The sequence below is a fragment of the Ammospiza caudacuta genome, chromosome 14 (genome assembly GCF_027887145.1).
Source record: "Ammospiza caudacuta isolate bAmmCau1 chromosome 14, bAmmCau1.pri, whole genome shotgun sequence".
Taxonomy (NCBI): domain Eukaryota; kingdom Metazoa; phylum Chordata; class Aves; order Passeriformes; family Passerellidae; genus Ammospiza; species Ammospiza caudacuta.
The window spans coordinates 3,412,940-3,440,854 of NC_080606.1; the positions used below are offsets into that span (position 1 = coordinate 3,412,940).

General features: G+C 45.1%; 1 protein-coding gene across 1 annotated transcript in view; it reads left to right on the forward strand.

Annotated features, from left to right (window-relative positions):
* Window positions 1-27,915, forward strand: part of TRPC5 (transient receptor potential cation channel subfamily C member 5) — a 72,268-nt gene that overhangs the window by 24,910 nt on the left and 19,443 nt on the right. Inside the window, exons 3-6 of the mRNA XM_058814110.1 lie at window positions 9,143-9,479; window positions 13,003-13,142; window positions 18,147-18,469; window positions 23,331-23,526. Of these exons, the coding sequence (XP_058670093.1) occupies window positions 9,143-9,479; window positions 13,003-13,142; window positions 18,147-18,469; window positions 23,331-23,526 (996 nt within the window). The remainder of the gene's footprint in view (window positions 1-9,142; window positions 9,480-13,002; window positions 13,143-18,146; window positions 18,470-23,330; window positions 23,527-27,915) is intronic.

The following is a 27,915-nucleotide window of genomic DNA, read 5'->3' on the forward strand; positions in this document are numbered from 1 at the left end:
TTTTGTGGATATTGGAATACATTTACTCATTCAGGAGAAGGTAAGGCAGAAAGGAAAAGGAATCCAAAATTACACAGTTTCAGTGTAAACGTGTCTCAGGACAGAAAGGAGGCAAAGGAAAACTAATTTTGGGACTTTTTATTAACACTAATCGGGTAAAGTAAGTTTGTATTTTAAAATACTAGTAAATGGCTTTTAAAATTTTCATGTTTGCTTTACTTATCACTCATTTAATGTAAATGTTAGTAATTCACTAGAGAATGTGCCCAGCCTTTTACTTAAAAGTCAACACCTTCCCCACTTCTGCCCTAGCCCCTGAGAGCTCCTAGTATATTCACTGCCAAAACCTGTAACTCCTGAAGTGCTGCCTGAAAGAGCACTCAGGAAACGCTGGTAGATTTGTCTCTAAACACTTTTTAGTGTTTTTCCAGTGCTTCTGTGTCTGATATCCCCTGTTCAGCTCTTGGGACCCAGGTATGTGTTGGAATTAACTCCTTGTGGGCTGTGTTGCTCCTGTTCGTCACTTCAGCACTCTGCCTTTGGAAAGCCAGCCCAGAGCTCCTGCATCTTTGTAAAAGAGCTGGATCCTGAGAGGTTTGCTGGGATACATCCCTTTAAATGATAGATTTATTCATCAGCTAGAGCTGTCTGCTGGAATAAATACTGGAAAGCATTATTATTATATTTATTAAAGTATTTAACATCCTGGTTCTGTTGGGCTCTTGTTCCCAGAGGAATCTGTTCTGCAGGGTGTCTCTGCTCCGAGAGCACCTTGCCTTGGCTCAGAGCAGAATTAATGCACCCAAATCCTGCTGACACAGGCCACAAATACAAACCTACAGCTAAACACACATTTAAGCACTCGGGGTAGAGATGGATTTAATTTCAAGCTTAAAGACTTTATAATTGCTTCTTCCATGGGTTGGTATGCAGGATTTGCAAGCATCTGTCTTTGTCCTAGGATATGTGGGACCTTTTAATTTAAATATTGAAGCCAGTCCAACCTGAAGGTGTTAAACCCATGAATTTTGATGGAACAGTGGCAGGATTTTAGAGGTTATTCCCTCTTTCCTTTTGTCAGCATTCACCTCACTGCTGAATTTCCAATTGCTGCCACTTGTGCTGAGTTCATGTCTGCTACCACCAGAGAGATCTATTATGGATAAGAGACCTTTAGCTGAGATTCATGTGTCATCATAATTTAAAATATTTTAAGAACAGATTAAACTAAATTCCTGTCTAATTTGAGGCCATATGTTCATCTGTGGAGGATCTGGAGTTTGTTTTATTCGCCAGCTGAGGGTTGGAGCAGTTTGGGTAGCACCTGGTTTCCTTGAAGGGCTGGTCCAGCTCAGCTGTGTGATCTCCTTCATGGCAGGAATGCTGCCACTTGGATTTTCATCAGTGCTTCACTGCTGCTCCTCACAGCTATGGTTTTGATAGGATATTCATCCTGCAAAAAGCTGTCATGTCTTGGAAGTGTCTGATGAGGAATGTTGAGTTGTGTAGTCCCTTTCCCCCACATCACACAGCCCCCTCTCCAACTACTTTGTCTCATTTCTCCTTATTCTTTTTCTCGTTCCTCTTGCAGAAAGTACTTAATTAACAGGATGAACAGCCATTAGGTGTTTACCCTCTGCAGCTCACACTCCGGCAGCAGAATGTAAATAACTTTGCAGTCATTAACAAGGTTGAACTTTAAAAAGAAATGTGCTACAAAAGAGGGTTTCCTTATTCATCTCACTGTTTGCAACACTGCAAATTTGAGGAGGCTGGCATTTCTCCTCTGGAATATGTGGTCTCACAGGGCTCACTGGCTCTCTGCTGCAGCCATCAAATTAGGCCACACAGAGTTTCTCTCTCCTGTCTTGGGCTAATTTAGAAATGAGGCTCTTTGAATATTGCCCACTGGAATTTCCCTGAAGAGCAATCAGCCTGCTGCAACCACCATGTTTCCATTCTTCCTCAGAAGATCTTGTTCTTGGTAAAAATGAAGGCAGAGGGGTTGGTGTGGCCCTGGAAGTATGTGGTGCTGCTTGAGTGGAGAATGGCAGTGGCATTTCTCCTTCTCATGGGAGACAGGGATTCACAGGGAACTTGCATTCCTCAGAGACCTCACTGAGATATGCTGCTGCATCAGACACTGCACACAGGCTGCAAAATCTGAGAAAATCTGCCTTTCCAAAACCTGAATGGCTTTAATGGTGGAGGCCAGCACCATGCAGTGTTACTGTCTTGGTTTGGAAAACAGGAGTCTGCTAAGGACGGCAGGAGGAGAATGTAAACCCTCCCCATCCCTCCCAATTGCTATAAATTTTATATAAATTTTAAATTAAGGGGCTCTCAGGCAAAAATATGGGAGCAGGAAGTAACAGTTCTTTAATAAGCAAAGGAAAAAAAAATAAAAGGATAGAATAAACAATGCAGTACACTAGAACAACATTGACAGAGTCAGAACCCAGCCTGACACCCTGTGGGTCAGGGTGTTGGCAGCAGTCCCATTGGAATTGTGGCTCAGCCCTCCTGCAGTGTCAGGGGTGGTTCTGCTGGAGCAGGGATCCTGGAGAGAAGGATGGATTCTTCCTCTGAAGATCCAGTGGAAGAAGAGGCAGCTGCTGTTCCTCTGGGGAATCCAGTGGAGAAGCCGTGCTGGTGTCTCAAAACCTCTGGATTATATCTGGGTAGGAATGCTTGGCTCCTCCCTCTGGGCTCCCATCTCCCAATGGGATGCTGTAGTTCTTATCAGCCATGCAGTGACATTCAATAGCTGTTATCAGCAATGTCCCCTCCCAAGGGAGGAGTGAATGTGGTCACTCAAAGAGAGAGATAAGGCAAATTGCCGACTTGACAAAGGTAATCTGCTATACATCTGTATAGATATATTTCTGTTACAGATGGTAATAGGAAACATCTTGCCTTGCAATCTGGAACAGTTACCCAGTAGCCTTGCAGGTCTGAGAAGCTCTGGGCTGCAGGGATGTTGGTGAGCTCTGACCTTTGGGAGGAACCAAAGGTGATTTCATGGCTCCCAGGCTGTGTTTGGCTCTCACTGGTGACCTCTGTGGGAGCTGCTGGAGTTAATTGATACAAGAACTGGGTCCTGCTGATTAAGACAGAGCTCTGCAGTTCCAAATTAGTGGTTATTCATCTATGAAGAGGATTCGCTCTCGCCATCCGCAGCAAGAGCAGCGACAAGAACTCCAGCAAACTCCAAACAAGAGGCTGCTGGCAGCAGCCACAATAATCAGAATAAAGGCAGAGGGATGCTGTGCTCAGCCCCTGTGATGTCTATCAGGGAGCTATTTCAGTTGCTCCCTGAGGCATTCACATCTCAACCCATCTGTGTCTGATCCTAAATTACTGATGACTGTGAGAGATCAGGGATTTCCCCATAGATGAGGGGAGGGGGGGTGGGACATAATTTTTGTGTTTGACAGCATGCAGAAAGTATTTAATTCCTGAGAAGTGGAATTTAGGTGACTTAAAAATATCAGTAAAGACTAGTTGTTAAGGAAAAGACACTCCATCCAGCAGTTGCCTTTTTTCCCCTTAAAAATATCCCCCTTGGTATAGGATTATGTGGCAATGAGCGTGATGAATATTGAAAATGAAATTCTCTAATAGCACAATCCACCTGCGAGCCAAATGTTACACAAAGACCCTGGCAAGGCTGAGAGAAGAAGGAGAGAATATAAAAGACTTTGTACTGCAGTAATCTCTAGAGTGCTTCCCAACTATGACTGGAGTTGCTGATCTCATTTCTTGGAAAGGAAAAGATATTTATCCCCATTTTCAAAAGCCAGGAGACTCAGCACCTTGCTCGCAAGTATCACAGGGGCGTTATCTTACCTCCCTGTGAACTGTATCTTCAGCTAGGGACGGGTTCTGCTCAACAGGTAATGGGCAAGGAGTGTGTTTTTGGGATTAGCTCCTCCAGAAATGCATCTGCAGGTGGGGACCACGCTGGGCAGTGTTTTGTACAACCACAGGTCCTTCTGTGGTGCTTTAACCCCAGGCTGCAGCTCAGCCCCAGAAGCCACTCGCCCACTCCTGCCGTGGGATGGGGAGAGAACTGGAAGAGCAGAGTGAGAAAAGCTGTGGGCTGAGATAAAGACAGCTTGAACAGGTGCAGCAAAAGCCATGTGTGCAGGCAGAGCAAAAGCAGGAATTCATTCACTGTGTCCCATGGGCAGGCAGGAGCTCAGCCATCCCCAGGGCTCCATCGCTGTCACAGTGACTTGGGGAGACAAACCCAGAATGTTCCCCCTTCCTCCTTCTCCCCCAGCTCTGTGTGCTGAGGGTGATGCCATCAGGTCTGGGATATCCCTGGGATCAGCTGTGCTGGCTGTGCCCCCCAGTTCCTCCTTTTCATTTAAATATTGAAGCCAATCCAACTTGAAGTTGTTAAACCCGTGAATTTTGATGGAAGAGTGTCAGGATTTTAGAGGTTATTTAGAGGATTATTTTTAGGTTATTTAGAGGGTTTTAGAGGTTATGGTGAGGGTGAGGAGCAGGACAGGCCCTGGCTGTGTGCAAGCCCTGCTCAGGGAGAGCTCAAACATCCCTGGGTTATCAGCACAAAACCAAACCCAGCTGCTGTGAGGAGAATTAACTCTAGCCCAATCAAACCCTGCACAGCATCAGATGTTCAGTTCCTGCATGCACTGAGCTGAGCAGAAATGCAGAAATGCTCAGAAATGCTCAGAAATGCCACCTCTTGGTGACATTGCTTTTCACTGGTGCAGCTGTCAGAACATTCTCCATCCTGCCTGTGGGGTGATGCCTTGTGCTGCTGTTGGTGGTACAGACTGGAGGCTCCTGAAATGCAGCAGTCCTTGGATAAAATGCTTGTCAAGTGTTGGCGAAATAGTGTTTGTTAGCCATGTGTTCTCCTAGCAGAGCTTCTGGTGCAGTGCATCTGCCTGTGACTCTGGCCCATCCACAAAACTGGGACAAAATGCAGGTTTTTAGGAAAAAAACCCTTTTTGTTGTGCAGAAACTTTGACTGATGCCAAATGCTGTCACACACGGTACATTCATGTGGAATGATAAAAGGCTGTGATACACACAGGCACTATTTCAGGCTGTGGCGCATGAAAGGCTTTGCAAAAATGTGAAAAAAACACATTTGGGGTTACTTTGGAAAATTAACTTTTGCTCAGGAAAAGCCTTGGTAAAAGTGGTGTTGAAGATGTCAAGTTGCTTTTCCAGTTCTCTGCTCTGCTATTTGCAAAGTAGAAATTTCCTTAACCTTATGGAGAAATTTGAAATTATGGAGGATAACAAAAGTTCCACAGTATTATCAGAGCTTCAGGGTACTTCACACCTAAAAGAATGTACTTTTGTATTTTGTGTGAATTGATTTAGCACTATGACTCCTAGACAATCTTTAATAAGTTGAGCATGCAGTGGTTTAGTCTGGTCAATGAATTTGGGGGTTTAGTTTAGTTAACAGCACCTAGGAGCAAACTCACCATAAACCAATAAATTCTTTAGGCAGCACACCAGTGGCTTGGTTTCCCTCTTCATTATAATTCAGAATTCCAATGTTTCTGCACACTGGAAATTTTATTTTTCAGCCAGCTGCACTACTGGAGATAAAAGCATCAGTGTGTACTGATTTCAGATCTGTGATTAATAAGTTGGACTAATACAAGTTAGTAAAAGTCAACTTTGGTAAGTGCTTGGCCTTACCTTTAATAAACACAGCATTTGGTGGTTTATGACATTAGGGAGTCTCTTTGTGTGGTGTGCTTAAATTTCCCTTGGGCAATTTTCATTGAGGTTGGGATCAGCTTGATTGGAAAATTTAATGGCTTTTTCCATTTCCATTCCCTTTTGCCAATCTGCTCTTTAAAGCTGCTCTTTCATGATGTGTGAATTTGTCTCCATTTGAAGAACTAACATCAGATACAACTGAGAAAGCAGATTTTAGAAATGAGCTATTAGGCAGAGAAGAGGCACTTTTTAAGATGCTTGCAAGTTGCACAGCAACCAGAGGAACATACAGTCATTTGATTTCTCAAATGACTTTGACTTTGACTCAAGGGAAAAACAGTTTTATTCTCCCCTCAGAGCCTTCTATCATATGTGATAAAGAGAAAATGTGTTTATAACATTTTCTCCGTCAAAAAAAATTAAAAAAAGAAAAAGTTGTGCCTCATCTCAGAGAAGCAGCAGCATCTCTTGCCCTGTGAGTCACTGCAGAACACATCCAGTAACAGCTCCTGAGAAAACAGAGCAGTGCAACTCTTTGTTTCTTCCAGGTTTTAAACACAAAGCGCTGACCCTTCTGAAATCAGAGTTACAACACAGACAAACTCCAATCACTGCCTGGTGGTTTTCCAGTTTCTGTGGAATTGTTTCTCTTACCTGTCCAGAGCATCTGTGGCTGCCCCTGGATCCCTGCAAGTGTCCCAAGTCCAGGTTGGATGGATCTTGGAGCACCCTGGGACAGTGGGAGGTGTCCCTGCCCATGGCAGGGGTGGAAATGAGATGAGCTTTAAGGTCCCTCCCAACCCAAACCGTTCTGGGCTTCTCTGACTCTATGCTCATTCTCCCCATATATGGGATTTTACAATATTTTCTCATCACTACAAGCAGCAGGTCTTGGCTTTTTCTGTAGACCATCACCCCACGAGCTGTGGCCCATTTTCAGCTGCTGCATGTGCTGGTTGATTCCAAATCCCACACTCTTCTGATATTATTTTCCCAAGCCCTCTGGAGCAGAGTGTCTTCAGTTATGTGCCAATGCAGAAGTAATCAAGAGCTTATTGTTGTAATAACACATCAAAATCCAGCTTCATAAATGCCAGATAGTTCCCTTGGAGAGCTTATTTTCTCTGCTAGCTTGGGTCATTCCATAGATTTGAGCTACCCAGTCCAAAAATGGTGTGATTCTGATGTAAACAGCCTGTTAAGACATATAAAATGTATTATCAAAATCTAAAAATACTTACAGAAGTGAATGACTTCATCAGAACAAGCAACTAATTTGTCCTTTTGTTTGACCTTGGTTTAGTCATTTTGAGCATGGCAGTGCCAGTGCTCTGCTTGTTTAGAGCATTCTGAGAACTGTGCTTAAAAGTCCTCCCAATACTGGGCAGTTTTTTTTGGTGTCTTTAAAAGATTTGGGTGTGGGCTAAAGATTTTTGAAGAAAAAGAGAGTTGTCTTGGTCTTGTAGACATCTTTGGTTAGTTCTGGGTCTGGAAAGGCTTGAGAACCATGGGGCTGTGTGACCGTGTTCACAGGGGTCTGAGGATGAGAGAAGAGATGAGGATCTGACTCCATGTTTCAGAAGGCTTGATTTATTATTTTATGATATATATTACATTAAAAGTATACTAAAAGAATAGAAGAAAAGGTTTAATCAGAAGGCTAGCTAAGCTAAGAATAGAATCGGAAAGAATGATAACAAAGGCTTCTGTCCCAGACTCTCTGTCTGAGCCAGCTCACTTTGATTGGCCATTAATTACAAACATCCAACATGAGCCCATCCCAGATGCACCTGTTGCATTCCACAGCAGCAGATAACCATTGTTTACATTTTGTTCCTGAGGCCTCACAGCTTCTCAGGAGGAAAAAATCCCAAGGAAAGGATTTTCATGAAAAGATGTCTGTGACAGGGCTGTCCAGCTATAACCAGGAACATGAAGCCTTCTGGCACTGAGCAGAAATACCACGGCTACGTTTGAAATCCCAGAGGTTGTTTGGGATGAGAGCAGCCTGGAGGAGTTGCACCCTGAGCCTGTGTGGTGTGGTGTGGGTGAGATGCACAAAACCACCACCACAATGCTGTTTTTCGCAGAGTGAAAGTGAACTGTCAAATGTCACTTAGATTAATTTTGGCTTTTGCTTAATCCCTGCTGCATTTTACAGCTGTTTAATCCCTTGCTGAGCAGCCAGGCAGGTCCCCAGTGTGCTGTCCTGCTTCCCGCCAGGTGTCACCTGGCCACACCTCAGGCTGCTGTTGGCTGTCTCATGCCAGCCCACACACACACACACTCTGCAGCACTCCACACACTCCGCTTCTCCCTCTCACACAACACTCTCAGAGCTTTGCACCTTTTCCCTCCTGCCTCATCCCTGAGTCACTCCTTTAGGATGCTGACAGTGACTTGTTCCAGGCAGTCTGGACCTGAAACATTGTGAAAAGGAACGTGCTCCAACACATGGGGAGAGAAACAGCTTGTAGTAATCCTGCTGGTGCTGCTCTGGCACGAGGCTGGGTGTGTGGTGAGTGCCTGATCTGCAGAAGGATGCTGCAAGGAGAAAAACATTTCTTCCATGAGAAGGAATCTGTAAGAGCCAAAATGAGGGATGTGGGACTCCAAGGGCTCTCCAAAATGCACTTTATTGTATCCAAGAGGTTACAGCATCCAGGGTCATGGGTGACAGAGCTGTGCCTACAGCTGTCAGCCCCAGCTGCAGGCAGGCCTGGACACCCTTTGGTTTTGGTCACAATGCATTATAGACTTTTCTTTGCTGAGCATCTTCATACAGAAGAACCAATCTATACCTTAACTCTTATCTATAGCCTATCATAATTACTGTAATTACCATATTCATGTTACTGTTCCCCAATCACTAAAAGTCAGTACATTACAGTTTAAGCTAGAAGTTGTTTTTCAGTTTTCTTGCAGTGGAAAATTCTGTGACTTTTTTTCTACTTGCAACTTTGCTGACTTGTTGCCTGCTCTCTTCCTGCTTGGTAAAAACATCTTCTTGTTTGGGGTGGGTTTATCCTTTGCTCTAAGCCATAAAAATCCCTTCTAACTAACACATCCTTTGCCTCCTTGGTTATCCAGTAAGACTGGCTCAGCAATTCTTTTTTCTATATCAAAACTTGCTTCCATCTCTATTCCTTCATCAGACTCTACATTTAAAAATCTTTCTGCTAAGCACACATATCTGTGAGACTTTCTTGTAAAACTTTCATCCTTCCCAACAGGAATCTTAAATCCTACACAGAAAAAGAAGAGTGAAACTTCCCTCCTTTTTTCCCTTTATCTCCAAAATGTGCTTTTCCAGCCCATAGCTGGCCCCAAACATAATCTGAGGGGGCTCTAACACATAAGTGAGGGGGAGTGACGTACCAGTCAGTAATAATTTAATAATTATTATTTGTTTTTTCCTCCCCAGTTTGTTGCTCAGCCAAACTGCCAGCAGCTGCTGGCGACGCTGTGGTACGACGGCTTTCCAGGCTGGAGGAGGAAACACTGGGCAGTGAAACTCCTGACCTGTGTCACCATTGGGCTGCTGTTCCCCGTGCTGTCCGTGGCATACCTGATTGCACCCAAGAGCAGGCTGGGACTGTTCATTAAAAAGCCATTTATCAAGTTTATCTGCCACACCGGCTCCTACCTGACCTTCCTGTTCATGCTCCTGCTGGCGTCGCAGCACATCGTCAGGACTGACCTCCACATGCAGGGGCCGCCTCCCACCATCGTGGAGTGGATGATCCTGCCCTGGGTTCTAGGTAGGTAAATCCCACACCTGATCCTGCCCTGGGTTCTAGGTAAATCCCTCACCCAATCCTGAAAATCCCACACCCAGTCCTGTAAATCCCACACCCAATCCTGCCCTGGGTTCTTGGTATATCCCATACCTGATCCCGTAAATCCCCCACCAAATTCTGCCCTGGCTTCTAGGTAAATCCCGTAAATCCCACTCCCAATCTTGCCCTGGGTTCTTGGTACATCCCACATCCAATCCTGTAAATCCCAGACCCAATCCTGTAAATCCCAGAACCAGTCCTGCTCTGGGTTCTTGGTACAGCCCATAAATCCCACACCCGATCCTGCCCTGGGTTCTAGGTACACCCCATAAATCTCACACCAAATCCTGCCTTGGGTTCTAGGCAAATCCCACACCCAATCCTGCCCTGGGTTCTAGGTAAATCCCATAAATCCCCACTGAGTAGGGCCTGACTCTCCCCCACAGCAGCTGTGGGGCCCCCTCCCAGGCCGAGCAGTGCAGATTTGTGTCAGGCAGCTGCAGGAGCTGCACAGAACAGCTGGAACAGCTGGGCTCCTCCTGCAGCAGCAGCTCCTGCTGGCCCAGGGCTGCTCTGCTGCTCTGTGCCACCTGATGTGCCCTTGGCCATGACCCCAGTGCACTGTGACAGATGCACGGTGCACTCCCTCCTGCCTCCCCAGGCTGGGTGAGAGGAGAGGAGCAGCTTGGGAGGAGCTCCTGGGTCACACACAGTGTCCCTGCTGCTGTGCTGGCTCTGTCCTGTGCCTGTGCAGTGCCCAGAGCCTGGCTTTGCCATCCCTGCTCCCTGACCTGCTCCCAGCCTGGTTTATTCCTCCCAGATGAGCTGCAGGAATGCAGGAGAGGGAAGATAAGGCTCACTCTCTGCTGATAATCACCGGCCACATCAGCATCAAGTGTTCTGATATCAGCAGGAGGAGGAGTGTTGATTGTCTGAAGTTACATGTGAGGCTCTTATTGCAGTCTGGCTTGGGCAGCTGGGCAGAGGAGGAGGTGTCTGTGTGCTGAGGGTGCTCAGGTGAGGCACTGTGATGGGATGAGAGAAGAAGACAGAAGCCAGATGGGTGTGTTTTTGATGAGAGAGGACTATTCACCCTTCCACAGTGAGCTCCAGCACAGCAGCAGTGGAAGCCTGGGAGCTCCATCAGGATCCTGATCAGCTCCCATGTCCCTCACGTGCCACCCCTGGGAGCTGGGAGTGTCACCAGGCACTTTGCTCATGGGCAGAGGTTTCCACACCTTTCTCCTGCTTCCCCACACCTTTGTGTCTCTCCTGCTTCCCCACACCTTTGTGTCTCTCCTGCTTCCCCACACCTTTGTGGTTCTCCTGCTTCCCCACACCTTTGTGTCTCTCCTGCTTCCCCACACCTTTGTGTCTCTCCTGCTTCCCCACACCTTTGTGGTTCTCCTGCTTCCCCACACCTTTGTGTCTCTCCTGCTTCCCCACACCTTTCTGGCTCCCCTGTGCTGGTGACACCAGGACTCTGCTCTTTGTTTCTGGCTCTGGGTCAGGCTGGCTCTGTGCTGAGCAAACCCAGCTGTTCCTGTGCCAAACCCAAAGCTGCTGATGGAAAACGAGGAAGGAAAGAAAGAGTTGCAGACGTGTTCACAAATCACTTTGGGTGCTGACCCAGGGCACTGTGCTCCTTGCACAGCTCCACCATTATCTGATGGAGCTGATTTATGCACTCAAAGGCAGGTGTTGGTGGAAACTTCAGAGTAAGCTCAGGGGGTTAAATGTCTTTTCTGAGCTTAGGTCATATATTCACTTTATCTTTAAATTCATGGTTAAAATTGAGGGAAATGGTAGGCATTTCAGTAAAATTGATTTGCAGATGAAGGAAGGATAATCCATTTTAAAAAACCTTTCAAAAGCACAATCCCTTCAAAAACCTTTTTTACAGCTGTCTGTTCTTGAGTTTCTTTGTTTCAGATAAATAGAGATATTGTATGACTGTTTATTAAATAGAGAAATTAGAACAGTTTCACCAGATTAAAGGTTATTACTTACAAAATATTTTCCACTACAGAAGGAGAGAGAGCAGGCACACACAGCATTGCTGTAGCTATAGTAACCAGCAAGGGTAACTCACTATAAATACAGTGTACGAGTTCTTCAACAGGCTCCTCTCCATTGATTTATTTTATTTTATGGGTTTGTGTGCGTGCAGAGACGTGGAGGCAGCTGTAATGGGACTACCTGGCTGGCCCTGACATTTTGCTGGTGTGGCCACTGACCTGCTGGCTGGCAGCTGAGCAGTTCAGATTGATATTTGGGGGCGTGCAGCAGTTCATTGCAACTTTGCTGCTCTTCAGATTGAGCATCCAGGTCCTTAAAGCTGAGCTGCAAGCAGCACATCAGTGACCACTGCACTATCCTGTGGTTAGGCAGGGGCAGCACTTGGATAATGACATTGGTAATGCACCTGGAGGTGTACTTTTTGTTTTGTTTTGTTTTGTTTTGTTTTGCTTTGCTTTGTTCTGTGTCCTCTTCACACATTTCCACTTCCCATTCAAGGATAATGTCAAGTGGATAATTCAAAATACCTGGGGCTCTAAAGTAATTTTTTCAGAAGCATCCAGGGCATGAGGGAGCTGCCATTTGATTTTTGATGGGACTTAGGCTTTCAGAAATATTTAAACAGTTGTGCAAGGAAGGACATGGAAGTTACTTATAATCAGAACTGTGTCAGGTGGGTTTATCATCATCAGTCTGGTGATGAATTTCAGAGGCTGCCCTTCACCCTTTCAGCTGCAGGGAGGTACAGTGAGCATTAGCAAGTGCCCAAAATGATCACCAGAAGGCATTTCAGGGTTGGCATGATGGGCTCTGGCCGTATCCTTGGGAACAAAGAGCTCACCAACCCCACAGCCATATCTGACATGAGGTGAGTCACTGCCCTGCTTCCTGCTGAGTCTCACCTTTCCTCACAAATAATCCCTGTGGGCTTTTTCTGCAGCAGGATGCATCAGTGCAGGGCCTGAGCAGAGAATGGATCCATTTTCTTCCTCCTTTGGGGTGATATTTCCAGGTCAGGGAGGAGCTATGCTGGTTCTGGTGCTGCTAGAGGATGTCAGGGAAAATCAGTGCTGTCCAACAGAGCAATGAATTGCTCACAGTGTCTGTGAGAGCAGACAATCTATTAGGAACTATACCAAATAGAGCTTCTTGAAGAGTTTGTTCACGTAGAGCAAATTTCAGCTGAGCCAATTCACTCGTCCTGGTTATAAATAACATGTGTTTCAGGCAGTCTCCTCATGTGCATATCTGGAGCCCTGGGTAGGAAACCAAGGTCTTTTTCAGCTCTCTCCAGACTGCATTCCCCACAGACTTGTAAAATGTCTCATAATCAGCAGCATTGTGCTTTGTGGAAGGCAGGAGGGATGAGGCATTTTTTCCAAGCTGTTAATTTCAAATTGTCTGCTGTTACATCATGTGTATATACACAGGGTTTTAATGGCAAATAATGCCTTGTCATGGTAATGAACTCCCTTTCTTTCTACAGGTTTCATCTGGGGAGAAATCAAGGAAATGTGGGATGGTGGATTCAATGAGTACGTGCATGACTGGTGGAATCTGATGGATTTTGCAATGAACTCCCTTTATCTTGCCACTATCTCCCTCAAAATTGTTGCCTATGTCAAGGTACAGTGACTTGGGAGAGGGAATTTGTAATGTGCTGGTGAGAGCTGTGGTACACGGGGTACGAACTGTTCAAATCAAAATCACAAAGCAAAGAAAATAGCAGCTTTTCAAGCAGTCCAATTTTGAATATTCACCTGGAAAGCTATTTTGTTTGGAGAATGAACATCCTGCTCGTTCTGACTCTTTGATTAAAAGTTAAATAGATTGTTTGGGCACTGGGGAGAAATTTCTCCACTTTCTGTGCCTTTTGCAGCTACTCAGTTGCCAAGGCACTTTTTGTTTTCTGTGCTGGCACCTCCTTCAACAATGCATAGTGAAAACATGGCTTTTAAATAAAATGGTAAAGGGAAAACAAGAACAGGGTTACCTGAAAACTTCTAGAACCAAGCTTCATAATCTGTATGATCCTACAGATCTGGAGATTAGTGATCAAAAGTTTGTGACAGGTCTACTGAGAAGAGCAAGACTGTTATTAGGAGGCTTCTCTCTGATAATCTGATATAAAGGGGTCAAGTCACTCTTCAATATGTAACCTGTGGGCAGGGAAGTGACAAAGGAGCAAGCTGGAGCTTTAACACCCTGTGGGTTCTTCCCTGTCATGTTCCATTTGTGGTGAGAGCCCACATCAGAGCTCATCCTCAAAAGCACCTTCCACATTTATAAATTTCTGATGCTCCAAATTAGCATATGCACAGGGTTTGAAGGCAGGGGATGGCCTGAAGCACTTTTCCTTCTGTCTCCCTTTTTCAAAGGCAAGACACAAAAGTAAAATTCCTTATGCAACAGCTCTCTTTGGCTTCAGCTGGAGCTTCGTGCTTGGCCTACTTCTTCCCCTGCTATGAATCAGCAGCAGCTTCTCTGCAGTCAGTGGAATTACTCAGGTGTAAATCAGCAACTGGGATCTGCTCCTTGGCCACTTTTCCCAGCTTTGTAAGGTCTCCACTTCTGCCAGCCCAGCTCCCAATAAGCAGGACAAGCCCTTCCCCAGAGCAGCCTTGTTGAGTCCTGCCCAGCAGGCAGAAGGGAAGAAGAGGAGAAAATTTCCCCAAGCCCATTGACTCCAGAGTGCAAACAGCCCTGCTATGGGGCCTTTGTTAAATCCTGGAGGCTGCAGTCCTGGTGAGTCAGATTTTCAAAGGGAAAAGCTTTTAAGCTGGTTGCTGCTCCCTGAAGAGGCAGCTCTGTAACAGCATCAAAGCAGGAACAGATTATGTCTTTTATTCTCCCAGCATTCAGAACCAGGGAGGAAATTACAGACTTGAAAGGTTGGTCTTTAAACCATAAGCAGTGCAAAAAAAAAAAAAAAAAAGCCGGAAATGGTAAAATGCATGGACAAAACTAAAAATGTTACAAATCTGGTTCTTCCTTACACACAAATTACTAGAGGAGCTGTGCATCCAGGGGTTGTGCAGTCACACACTGGGATGCAACTCCCAGCCAAAGCCCAGCCCCAGAGGAGATGCAGCTCTGTTTGTGCTCCCTGTAACAGCCACAGAAACGTGCAGGCCAACCCCAAAACCCCATGGGCCAGCACACAAAGGAGGATTGGCAGGAACAGATCAGTTTGAGCCCAGATCAAACCCTCCTGGGTTAAACCTGGCCCATCTCAGGTCAGCTCCTGATGAGGGCCATGCCAGGCAATTCTGAGAGGTGCAGAAAATCTTCTGAAACACATTTGTGATGGCGTTCTCAGGGGTTTTCGGACTGGGGAAGAGACGAGGATCTGACTCCATGTTTCAGAAGGCTGATTTATTATTTTATGATATATATTATATTAAAACTATACTAAAAGAATAGAAGAAAAGGTTCTCATCAGAAGGCTAGCTAAGAATAGAATGGGCAACAATGATAACAAAAGTTTGTGGCTTGGCTCTCTGTCCGAGCCAGCTGACTGTGATTGGCCATTAATTACAAACATCCAACATGGGCCAATCACAGCTCCACCTGTTGCATTCCACAGCAGCAGATAATCAATGTTTACATTTTGTTCCTGAGGCCTCACAGCTTCTCAGGAGGAAAAATCCTAAGGAAATGATTTTTCATGAAAGACGTCTGAGACACATGTGGTCACAGAAGTCCCCTCTGCCCTGTGTCACTCACTGCGCTCTGCAGTGTGAGGGTTTGTAAGGTTGATAATGGCTACAAAACATTTTGCAACATGATTTGTTATTTATAGAACAGCCCTGAGCTGGAAGAGGCTGGGATATATGCCAATATACCATATTCTAACACTTCTTAGAACTTCAAAGGATTACATGGACATTTAACTTTCTGCCAAATAGCAGAAAAAAATAAATTGCATACTGACACTAAATGCTTTCCATCCTTGTTTTTATGTGAAGACTTTTTTTTCCTTGATTTGACTGGTTCCAAGACCTGGCTCTAATATTGTCTGATACCAATGGAATCTTGAGTCTAATTATAGGGTAGAAATACTTTCTTAATCAGTTTCCATTTGCTGCATTGAATTATCGTGTAATGAGGAAAGGTAAATGTGACAGCATGGTGTAATTTATTTGTACTAGTCTGTGTACATCTCTGCTGTGTTTCATCTTTTGAACAGACACAAAACCAAACTACTCCAGCCTTCCCAGATACCCAGCTTCATTAGATAACTCTGAAATCTGCTGTTTCTCTGTTACCTGTGATGTCAGGCTGCTCTGATGCTATTTGCCAAGCGAGGAGATACCATCAGTTCATAAAGGACTAAAATATTACATTAATGACATAAACATTGCTTTATTTATTTATTGCTTTAAATGTTACACAGAAGAGTGTGCCACGCCTCTTTTTAAAGCAATATTTAAAAATATTAAATACCTTTAAAAATACTAATACCTTTAAAAAAGGTATTTTCCGCATTTATGTGCAATCTGTGCTAAACCTTAGCAGAGAGCCCTGGGCTGCTCTATCCAGCCAGCCTGAAGAGGGGAATTGGGAATAACTGTGCAAATCTGCTGTCCAGAAGCAAATCTGCTTCCCAATCCCACCCACCCCCACTGCTGGATATCCACAAAAAGTTCACCTCTCTGCCTGTTTGTAAGCATTTGAAGACCCATCTTCAAATCAAGTTAACAGGCTCAGGCCATGATGTTCATGTAATAAAGAACAGTTTGGAAATGTCAGAAGCAATCCGAGGTCATGCTGAAATGCCTTTGTATCATGTCTCATCTCGTTCATACAGAGGGATAGTTTGAAATATCAACCTGCTTTTTGCTGAGCCCTTGAAAAAACTGGGAGCCCTTGAATACACTGGAGTTTGTGTATTGGACCTTCAGGTTTAAATAGAAAGTCTCTGCAATCTCGAACTGTCAGTGTGATATTGGTGCCATTTCCTTTTTTGAGGTAGCAGAATTATTTTAGGAGCCCTAAACCAGCCCAGACATACTGGTTATGGTTTTAGCTGTGTTATCCTGAGTGCAGTTCTGCCTTTTTATGCATGCTAAATGAGCGGAGACAAATGTTAAAAGGACAATTATTCCTTGATGTTAAATGTCTTTGACTCCATTCTCTGTGCCAGTGTCGTTAAGGCAGAGCAGTTACATTTCACATTTCACAGAACCAGAGCAGTTACATTTTACAGGACCAATCTTTTGTGGTACCTGCTCGCATCTGGCTGCACTTTGCTCAGAAAATGCTTCTGCTTTTACAGCTACATTACAAACCCAGTTAATGTTGTAATTGATGCACTCAACTGTACCCAGTTTTAGCTGTAATTAAGACCTCTGCTTTAGCAACTCTCCTAAAATTGCCATGACAAATTAACTAATAAGAAAATTAATACGAAAAAAGCCTTTTGGTTCTGGGCTGCCTGCTTTTTTTTTGGTTTTTTTTGTTTTTTTTTTTTTGAGATTACATGGGAAGGAAAGCATCCAATAGTTCACCGCTTTTCTTCTTCCCTTCCTTCTCCCTGCCTCCCATTGTTCCTGGAATGTGCAGTGTTTATAATGTGCAGACATATTTAGCAGGAGAAGGAACAAAAGTAATTGGAAATTTACATCTGAAACACGCTAAAATCTGAACCCCTTTAAACGTTGAAAGATAAGGAGGTTGTGTATGAAGCCATGGACATAAGGAACCCACAGACTGTGAACTCAAAAGTAAAACAAATTTTTAAAAATCCTAATTTTTCAGTTTAGGCTAAAAACAGCCAACATACCCAAAGCCTCTAAAGAAAACCTGGTCCTACATCTCTCACCATCAGGGGGTCATAATGTAGTAGCCACAATTAATAAAAAAACATCTTTAAACCTTCATTTCTACCCTCATCAAGTCAGCTTCAGTCCTGAATCCTGACAATGAGCCTGACAGCAGCTGGGGTGTAAGGGGTTAAATGTGGCCTCAGCTCTCTTCACAGAGGATTTTTCCTGGGGAAGGCAATGAGGACCTCAGAGAAGAAGAAAAAACAATTCTTATCTCTATTCCCTGCTCCTGTTTTAGCACGTGTGGAACGTGTTATGGAGATTGTTTACCCAAAGTGATTTGGTTAATTGGGCATGGGGGAAAGTGGTTTTGAGTGATTAGCCAGTCACTCAAAGCTGTGTCCTGGCTGTCTCAGGCAGTCACAAGCTTTTCTTTAGTATCTTTAGTAGAGTATAGTATAATATGGTATGGTATGGTATAGTATCTCTTTAGTATAGTTTTAATATAGTTTTTATCGTTTTATAGCTTTTTAGTATAGTTTTAATGTAGTATTAGTGTAATATAATTAGTTTAATTTTAATTAGTGTGAATATAGCGTAATATATTAAAATTAACTATAGTGTAATATAGTATAGTTTTAATAAAGCCATTGTTCAGCCTTCTGAATCATGGAGTCAGAACACATTATTCCCAGCATTGAGGCCTCTTTGCAACAATAGTTAAAAGCTTTTTTTGTGCCACAGTACCTGGTTAGGATTTACCTGCAAAGTGTTGGGTCAGTGGGTGTGACCTTGGAGTTTCCTCAGAGTCATTACACCTCATCTCGCTTTTCTGCCCTTGTTCTTTGTTCCTTCCTGCCAGTACAACGGCTCTCGCCCGCGGGAGGAGTGGGAGATGTGGCACCCGACCCTGATTGCAGAAGCTCTCTTTGCAATATCCAACATCCTCAGCTCCCTGCGCCTCATCTCCCTGTTTACAGCCAACTCGCACCTGGGACCCCTGCAGATTTCTCTGGGACGCATGCTGCTAGACATCCTCAAATTCCTTTTTATCTACTGCCTGGTGCTTCTGGCTTTTGCCAACGGACTGAACCAGCTTTATTTTTATTATGAGACCAGTGCCTCGGAGGAACCCAACAACTGCAAGGGGATCCGATGTGAGAAACAGAACAATGCCTTCTCCACGTAAGACATCCTCTCTTTCTGCTTCTGAGGCTGCTTCCCCTGTCCCCTGCCTGTCACTGCACTGACAGAGCCTGTATTTATTCATTGCAAGTGCCAGGTGAGGTGGTTGGCCCTGCAGGAAAGGTGGGAGTTAAGTGGGGCAGACACTGTGCTGAGCTCTGCTGTCACAGACTTTCACTCAGGTTTGGCACTGGGAGACCTTTTAGTTCTGGCCCAAGGGGTTTCCCTGCATGATCCTGCAACTTAAATCTTGTTATGACTACGCACAATTTCAGTAGATTTGAGAAAGGAAGTGTAATTTTGCCACAGTGATTGTTTTACCTAGTTACTGAAGAAAGGAGGAGAACCTGAATAAAATGAAGAAAATAAGGAATAAACATGTTTATTAATAAATAATGTGCCTGCAGCAACCACAACAATCTCACCTAGACCATTTTTATGGATACGTGATGTTGCAGGCTTCTCTGATTTCCTTGCAGACTAAAAATCCCAGCAAAACCTTTTTTTCTTTTGCTGGTATTTTGCTGAGATGCTGGCATGGAAATTGCTGTGAGGACATCTGGCAGAGCTGAAAGAGCGAGCACATGCTGAAAAATGACATGAATTGTCTTGCTGATGTATTTGTTTTAATTACTAATAGTAGAAATAATTATAATAATCAGCCCCCACCCGATTGTTCTTGCTGCTTGCACAGTACTTAACTCACAATGGCAGGAGAAATAAATAAAGCACGGGCTAGAAAAAGGCCCACGCCCTGCAAACAAGCAAAACAAAACTGTTGTCCACCACTTTATGCTAAATTAAATAAAACTTGAAATGATGCCCAATAATTCTCCTCCCTCTGTCAGCTGAAGGTTTGGGGTTAAGACAGGATTTGGGATGTATTTGCACTGTTATCAAAAACAGATGATGGCTCAGGCCACATGACTTGGTTGGGAGAGGAGAGGTTCCAGCTTTGTCCTGTGGGCTCTCTCCTAGAAGAAATATGGAATTTTCATGGGATAGAGCCCATCCTTCAAGAACAGCAGGCCCTGGTACAGCAGACATGTGCCATTTCCCACTGCAGAACAGGAACACCACGGGCTTGATTAATTTTCTCATGAAACCCATCTCTGTCTGAGGGAAGTGAATGGACCTGCATTGTGCTAATGAAAAACAGAATTAAAGATTTCAGACCTTTTGCTGTTTTAGCTGCCTCACATGACCCAGAAATGTGTTGTGCTGCCCTGGCAAAGGAATTAAATTAAATAACAAAATTATTCCTTGATCTGCGTCCATATTGATGCAGCAGCCAGAGGGAGGAAGGTTTGGCAAGCACAGTGTGTGTAAAGGGGTAAATTCTACCTCAGGAAGTGTCAAGCCTACGAAATCCAGTACCAAACCTTGCCTTTCTCTGGAGCTGTGCTGAACAGATGTGTTCAGTTCTGGTTTGGGCCTGCCACCTCTGCACACTGGGTTTTTTACAGATTTCATTGTGTCAGGTAAGTGGAGAAAGCAACAGCAGGATTTGACTGAAGAAAAAGAACATTGGGCCAGCAGGGAAAGAAAAAAAGCAAATCAACCAACCAACCATCCTGAAGTCTGTAAGAAGGTGTAATGTCTTGAGAGCTAAAAATTATACAAGAAGCACTTAGCAGAAAGTGTGTCGATCAGCTTAAATACAAACCACAATTCCTGCCACCCTAACGTTCATTTAAACCCCCTGCCAGGGGAATGTAGCACAGAAAGGAAATTGAGGGGGCTCAGTCTTTGTGGCAGAGGCTTGTGTAAAACAAAGTCCCAGTGGGAGGGGATCCATTAGGAGTGAGGTCTCCTGGCAGGGGACAGAACACTCTGCAGGTACTTTTTGTTTGAGGCTCGCTTAAGAAATTTATTTAACGTGTTCTTAAAAGTTTAAATGGTCTTTATTAACACCCCCGGCACAAGCTGACATTTGGCTGGGGAGCAGATGCACAGCACGGGGCAGTGGCTGGGAAGGAGCAGCTGCAGATCCAAATATTGTTTTGGGGGGAAGCAAAGGAGGCTGGAGCCAGTCCAGGCAGGGCTGGGGACCCTGACTTTGCTCATGGCTCATTCCTTATGAAGGAATAAATCTGCAAAGCTCTGAATCAGTGCACTTTGATTCCCACCAGCATTCCTGGGCTCACAATGGGCTCTAATTCTTCCAGGGGAGCAAAGAGGACGCCCCTGGTGTGTGTGCAGCTTGTGTCAAGTGTGACACCTATTTACTGCCACGTTATTTCCTATTACTCTCAAAGGGTGGGATTAACGTTTTCTTGGCGAGGAAATTTTCTGCATTGCACACACAGATCATGGAAAAGTAATATTCCTTTGTGACAGCAACGAGGGGAAGTAATGAATAATTTAAGGCTTTCTGCTTTGGCCTTGCCATCCCTCAGAAAGCAGAGTGCCTGCTGCTTAGGCAGATGATTGGAAAATATGTTTATAGCTGTGATGCTGGCAACTGAAGGGGGGAGAGGAGAGTGAGGAAGAGGAGGAAGGGGTGGAGGAAGTCACATCTCCCTGCCTGCTGTGTCCTTCTCTCTGCCATTCCCTGGGCACAGGTTCCTGTGGCACAGGGGGCACTTGCTCTCCCTAAGCCACCATGGAGAGTGGTGGAGCTTTGACAATTCTTCTGTTTGATTAGGATTCAAAATACACTCAGCAGGACATGAGAGCCTCTCAATCACCATTTCCAAAATTCTGTTTCTTTATAGCTGCTTCTCCAAAGGAGTGTGAGCCTGCCCTGAAACATGGGCTGTGAAAAGAGGCTGTGGACCTGTCCTGTCATTGAACACTGAGGACACAGCACCTCACAGCATCCTCACTGCTCTGCAGAGCTGCAGGAACCACTTGGTGTCTTTGTCAAGGGCACTACATGTGCATATTTGCTTTAGTCTGGGCCCAGATTACACACCTGGGTAATATTGTGCATCCAGAACAACGCACTGATCACTTCTAAAACTGATTTCAGTTCAGTGACTAGAACCCCTGTCTCTCTTGTATCTACAGCCCAAGTAGTATTTCTACTATTAATAGTAAAAATATTATAAATATTTTAAAAGACAGCTAGCACTCCACCGCTTCTAGTAAAGAAATGCTTGGCGTTCTTTGGTTAATCTGTATTTTACTACCTTAGTTATTTAATAAGCCTAACAAACAGCCTGAGCTTTGGGATAAAGGTTTTTTGCTTTAAAGCATCTTTATGATTTTGGCCAGTGAAAAACATAAGCTACATCCACAAAGTATAAACAGAATCCTCATATAAGGCATGGGGATACATGTGAACAAATGCCTGGAGATGATGGGAGAACAGATTCCTGGTATGTCAAGTAAAGCATCTGAATTATTCATATTGATGTGTCTAGAAGTTGCATTTGAAAACATCTGCTGACCTCAGGCCAAAATGGGAACTCTTAAACAGGCATATAAATGTCATTTTTGGATGATATTAATGCCATATTTTGGCAAGCCAAAACAAAGATGCCCAAATAGAGCAATTACTTCGATTGCTGATTGCGCGTCTGACGTGACTGCGAAAGGTCACTGGAAGCACAGAGACCTGGGATGATCTCACCAGCTCAGTGGGGTCAGCTCTGGTTCATCTAGGGAAGGAGGCCTTCAGAAGAAGAGAAACCCTTGAGCTGAATTAATGTGATGACTCTCTTTCATCTGAGTCATTACCGGGCTGTGGTTGCAGGGTTTTGCCAGGGACTCTGCCCGTGGTGGGTGGGAGCTGCTGCTCCAACCACTGAGCCACCAGCGTTTTGGGCAGGTGTATTCCAAACACAGCAGAGTTTTGGGCAGGTTCTTTGTGAGCAGAACAGCATTTTGGGCAGATGTATTCCAAACAGAGCAGTTTTGGGCAGGTGCATTGCAAACAGAGCAGTGTTTTGGGCAGATGTATTCCAAACGCAGCAGCATTTTGGGCAGGTGCATTGCAAACAGAGCAGTTTTGGACAGGTGCACTGCAAACACAGCAGAGTTTTGGGCAGGTATATTCCAAATAGAGCAGTGTTTTGGGCAGGTGCATTGCAAACAGAGCAACAGTGTTTTGGACAGGTGTATTCCAAATACAGCAGTATTTTGGGCAGGTGCACTGCAAACACAGTATCATTTTGGGCAGGTGCACTGCAAATAGAGAAGCATTTTGGGCAGGTGTGTTCCAAACACAGCAGCACTTTGGGCAGGTGTATTCCAAATACAGCAGTGTTTTGGGCAGGTGCACTGCAGACAGAGCAGTATTTTGGGCAGGTGCACAGCAGCATTTAAGGCAGACCTACTGCAAACAAAGCAGCATTTCAGGCAGGTGTACTGCAAACAGAGCAGTGTTTTGGGCAGGTGTGTTCCAAACAGAGCAAAGGTGCAAATGCTGTGATTTCTGCCATGTCCCACCTCGTGGTGCCTTGTTGTTGTGCACTGTTCACTGCTGCAGTCACGCCTGGGGATGGGCTCCCTGAGCATTTATCCTGCAGACATGTTAATGATGCAGGCACTGATTAAACAGGAGAGTTTATAGATAGCAGCAGCATCGCAGCATGGCAATTTTAATTAAATGGAATATATTGTGGTTGTTCTGTGCAGAGTGCAGAGTGGGAGAGGGAGCCTTGGGTTCCTTGGGGAAGTTGTGCTCGCTGCATCTCACAAGGATGTGGTCTGGGCTCCTGGACAGACAGCAAATGCTGTTGATGGGACAGCTCTCACATGCATTGGCTGGTGGGTCACTGTGGCTGAGCACAGGCTGTCCCCAAGGAGGGATAAAAGGCTGTGCTAGGTGATGTCTCCCAATATCTCTGTGGTAAAAGATCATTTTCCACCCCCCAGCATCAGGTAGCCAGCTAAAAATCTGTTTTCTTTGCAGGCTTTTCGAGACCCTCCAGTCACTCTTCTGGTCTGTGTTTGGGCTGCTGAATCTCTACGTGACCAACGTGAAAGCCAGACACGAGTTCACCGAGTTTGTTGGGGCCACGATGTTTGGGACCTACAACGTCATCTCCCTCGTTGTGCTGCTGAACATGCTCATAGCCATGATGAACAACTCCTACCAGCTCATTGCTGTGAGTTACCCCTTCTCTTTCTGCTGGCATCTCTCCCTGTGTGCCTCATTTGTCTGACTTGCAGCACGTGGGTCCCTTCGGGGCTGCTGGAGAGCGCTGCCCCCAGGTTCTGCCAGCAGGTAGCTGGGATTTCTGCTCAGCAGCCTGAATCATGCCTGAGGAGGAGGTTTTGCTCTGTTTGTAAAGCTGGAAAAGGCTCATGGGCTGTGATCTGCCCCTGTCTCCTCCTGTGGAGGGACCTTGCTGACCACCTTGGTGTATAAAGGGAAACTTCCCACTGCTTCCTGATGTTTGGTTAGAACCTGGGGGGTGGGTGTTGTGGTGTATTTTTTTATCCTATTTCTGCTTTCTCATGTGAAACCATGTGTGTCAGGAGCCCAGTCCTGCAATTTCTTTTTCCACAGTCTTTTCCCACTTGAAATTAGATCATGTCCATGTGTAATACCAGAGTCTCCTGGCTGTGTAACCGTGTGAGATTCCTGAGTAATCCCAGTGCAGGATGGATCTGAGCTGAGGCAGCTCGGGGCTGTAGAGCCTTTATCAAACTGAACTTTCATTTGAATGCTCAAAACTGTTTTCTCCACTGTAATCTCATTCTGTGTACCCAAAAGCCAATCTGTACCTTGATGATTAAATTTGTCAACAGACTGAAAGCTAAAGCAGCGTGGCTCTGCATTTTAAGGCTCTTTAGGTCAGGAACAGTATGGAAGGAAGCAAAATCTTGTGTGCACAGGAGTTCAGATAAATCAGTGGGCACTTACTCTCCATTGTGACCACTAACACGATGGTTTGGAGACAGGGAGGTGCTGAACTGCTCTGCTGCAGCATCTGGGAGCAAAACAGGAATGGGGGAAGCTGTTTGTGTCCCTGCCTGGTCACTCAGTACACATAGATAGAATAGAAGCTTCCTCCTCTGCTTTGAGTGACTCTTGTTTTATTCTGGAAGATAAACCAGAGCAAAAACAGAACCAGAAGCAGTTTTCCTACAATTTCCATTTCCAAATTCCTGGACAAGTCTCCGGGGATGTGTGTGGGTGAGTTCCTTTCCTGGCTGAAGCACAGAGGGGAGTATTGAGTTGTTTTCTTGAACAGGTTCCACAATTGTTGTTGATTATCTGCTGATTCAAGTGGTTCCTAAATTCACTCAGTCAAATTGCTGATTCTTTTGGACATCTGATCTTTATCATGGTAAAAAGTATGAGAAAAACTGGACCACTGACCTTCCAGATGAGCAGAAAAGCAGTTTATCACAAAGGCATTTATCAGTCTGTTTCAATGCTTCCGTGCTTTTTCTTTGTTCACTGCTACTCCTCACATTCCAGGGAGACTGGAATGAGGGACAGAAAACAAAGATTCTCTCCTTGGCCATTTTCTCCAATTCCCTTTCCTTTATTGTCATCGAACAGGCTTGTCACTAAGACAAAGGCCCAGCCTAAGACTGGCACAAGAATTGCAGTATTTGCTATTCACTCAGCCACAAACCACTCATCATTCTTTCCCCTGAATAATTCCAGTGATGCAATGACACATTACACACAATCCCACATGAATTAGAGGGACCCATCATAACAATTAACTGAAGAGAAGGGTCCAGGGAGGGCTGTTGTGGTAATGGTTTTGTGTCTGGAGCAGCTGGCAGAGGGACTGGCCCCATCAGAGAGTCTGCTCTTGACAGAGCCAGGGCTGGAGGGCTGAACTCTCCAGATAACTGAGGCAAAGCATGGAGTTCAGTGAGCAGCATGAGCCTCTGCTTGGGAAAATGACGCTGGAAATGCTACAGGAGATTTTGCTGTCTGTAGGAGCATCGGGGGGTAGCACGGTCAGGATGGACGGAGACGAGAGATCTCTGCAGCCAGGCCTGGAACTTGGGGTTTATTGCAAAGGGCCTGGGTGCAGGGCCCTGCTGGGATTTGGGGTTTATTGTAAAGGGCCTGGGTGCAGGGCCCTGCTGGGATTTGGGGTTTATTGTAAAGGGCCTGGGTGCAGGGCCCTGCTGGGATTTGGGGTTCATTGCAAAGGGTCTGGGTGCAGGGCCCTGCTGGGAGCTGCCAAACACAGCTCAGAGCAGCAAAGAGAGAAGAGAGGGGGAGAGAGTAAGAGGGTAAGAGAGCAAAAGGGTAAGAGTGCGAGGTTCCCGTTACAACACAATAAATTTTCTTCTGTGTTGAATATCCTAATTCTCACTAACCAATCAAGATACAAATTCTATAGCATTTCCATACAGCCTATAAGAATCACTACATTACCATACTGTGATACATTTTAAACCCTAAAAACTCCTCTTTGGGCCCCTTCTGCCAAGCTGTAGGGTCTGCTCTGACCCTTGGGCCTGTCTGCAAGCAGAGGGTGTTGTTTCATCAAAAGGGGATTACCTTCAGCTGGCCATGCCATTGTTTTCCACTTGTTCAGTACCTGAGGTATCTCAAAGCTTACTTTCATTTCAATCTCACTTATAGTTTCCATATTCTCAGAATCTTTTGGCAGGCAATCATATTGATAAGGCTTTCCCGTTTCATCTTCCCTGACAGTTGTCACTGAAAGTGTCTGGCTGCAGGTGATGCTGAGGGCAGTGACATTTCCTGGGAAGGCAGGAGGGAGGCACTTCCCATCTCTGCCCAGCTGCATTCCTGCATCCTTCTTCCTCTCAGGGACACACTTCCTTCGTGTGTCTCCTCAGGGCAAACATCAATTAATCTCTCCCCCGAAGAAAACAAGTTGTTAATAAACGTTGAGCTTTACAAATGTGGGGCATTAATTAACCTCCTGTAATCAGGTTCACCCCCTGCTGAATGACAGCAGGCTGGGTGCTAGACTGGGCATTTCTCCCTCCTGGTATTTATATTGCAGTGGGTACACGTGGAATGACAGAATTCCAGGGGGAAGGAGGGGAAGGAGTCCTTGGGGTGGGGTGCAGGTCTTCCTCTGCATCAGCAGAAAATCCTGTGCCTGAGCATCACTGCAGAGCAATAAAACAGACTTGGGGATGAGATGAGAGTGCATCTCTGCTGCTGACTCCCTGCAGTGGAGTGCTGAGGACATCTTCATTAATCCCGTTTGTTAATGAGCCCCAGGCACTGCTGCAATGCAAACAGGCTTTCTCCCCTCCTCTCCTGCAGGGACAAGTACATCTAATGCATTTGTAGCAGTTATTTTTCAGGTCAGCTTTTCTCCTGTACTCACATATAAGTTTTTGGCTGTGAGGTTTGAGACAGGAGAATTTGGGCTGCTCCTCCTTGACCCTTCCTTGTGTCTCCCCAGTCTGGGGATTAGGGCTTGGTGTTTAATTAGGCACTGCAGGCACACAGCACGAAAGCACCAATGTCTGTGGAAGGCAGAGCAAGGCAAGCAAAGAGTAAAACCTTTGCTTCAAGTGGTTTTTGACTCAGAGAAGGAGAAACTTTTCTGCCATAATTTTGTTGGTTTTTTCCTCAGCTGTTTCAGACTTCAATAAACACATACTTCCAGGAGTGCCCTGAAGCAGTTTCAATATCGATTATTTCCAGACAGCCCATTTTTCTCCTTTGCCAAACCATACTTTGGTTATGGCAGACACCATCTTTCACCAAGAAAGCAAACAAAATCCAAATGCAATGCCCCAGATTTCCATACTTCTCGTGCTGTTTCAATATGGGAAGATCAGAATGTTTTATACAAACAGCACAGGATGCAGTGGGATGTTACGCACTGCCAGCTCCCTCATCTCAATACCTTCCAGACACGACAGAAATGCCATTAGCCGAGGATGGGAAGATGAATTTGTCACAATCACAAGAGGAAGGACAAGGGAATGATGTGAGGGTGCCCAGGTGGCTGCATCATTTGTAAGTGGCAGAAAGTAACTGAGTGGGTGATGAGGACACTTTGTGTGATGGGCTGTTTCTCATCATGTCATACAATCCTCCTGCCAGATGCTCATTTTTTTTTCAGAATAAGGGGCATAGTTGGTGTTCCTAAGGGTGCAGGTGCATTTTGGCCCTGGGGGTGCCCTTGGGTGTGACGGTGTTCACAGGGGTTCTTGGACTGGGGAAGAGACGAGGATCTGACTCCATGTTTCAGAAGGCTTGATTTATTATTTTATTATATATATTACATTAAAACTATACTAAAAGAATAGAAGAAAAGGTTTCATCAGAAGGCTAGCTAAGAATAGAATAGGAAGGAATGATAACAAAGGCTTGTGGCTCGGGCTCTGTGTCCAAGCCTGAGCTGTGTGTGTGTGAGCTTATGTGACTGGCCATTAATTAGAAACAACCACATGAGACCAATCACAGATGCACCTGTTGCATTCCACAGCAGCAGATAATAATTTTTTTACATTTTGTTCCTGAGGCTTCTCAGCTTCTCAGGAGGAAAAACCCTAAGGAAAGGATTTTCCATAAAAGATGTCTG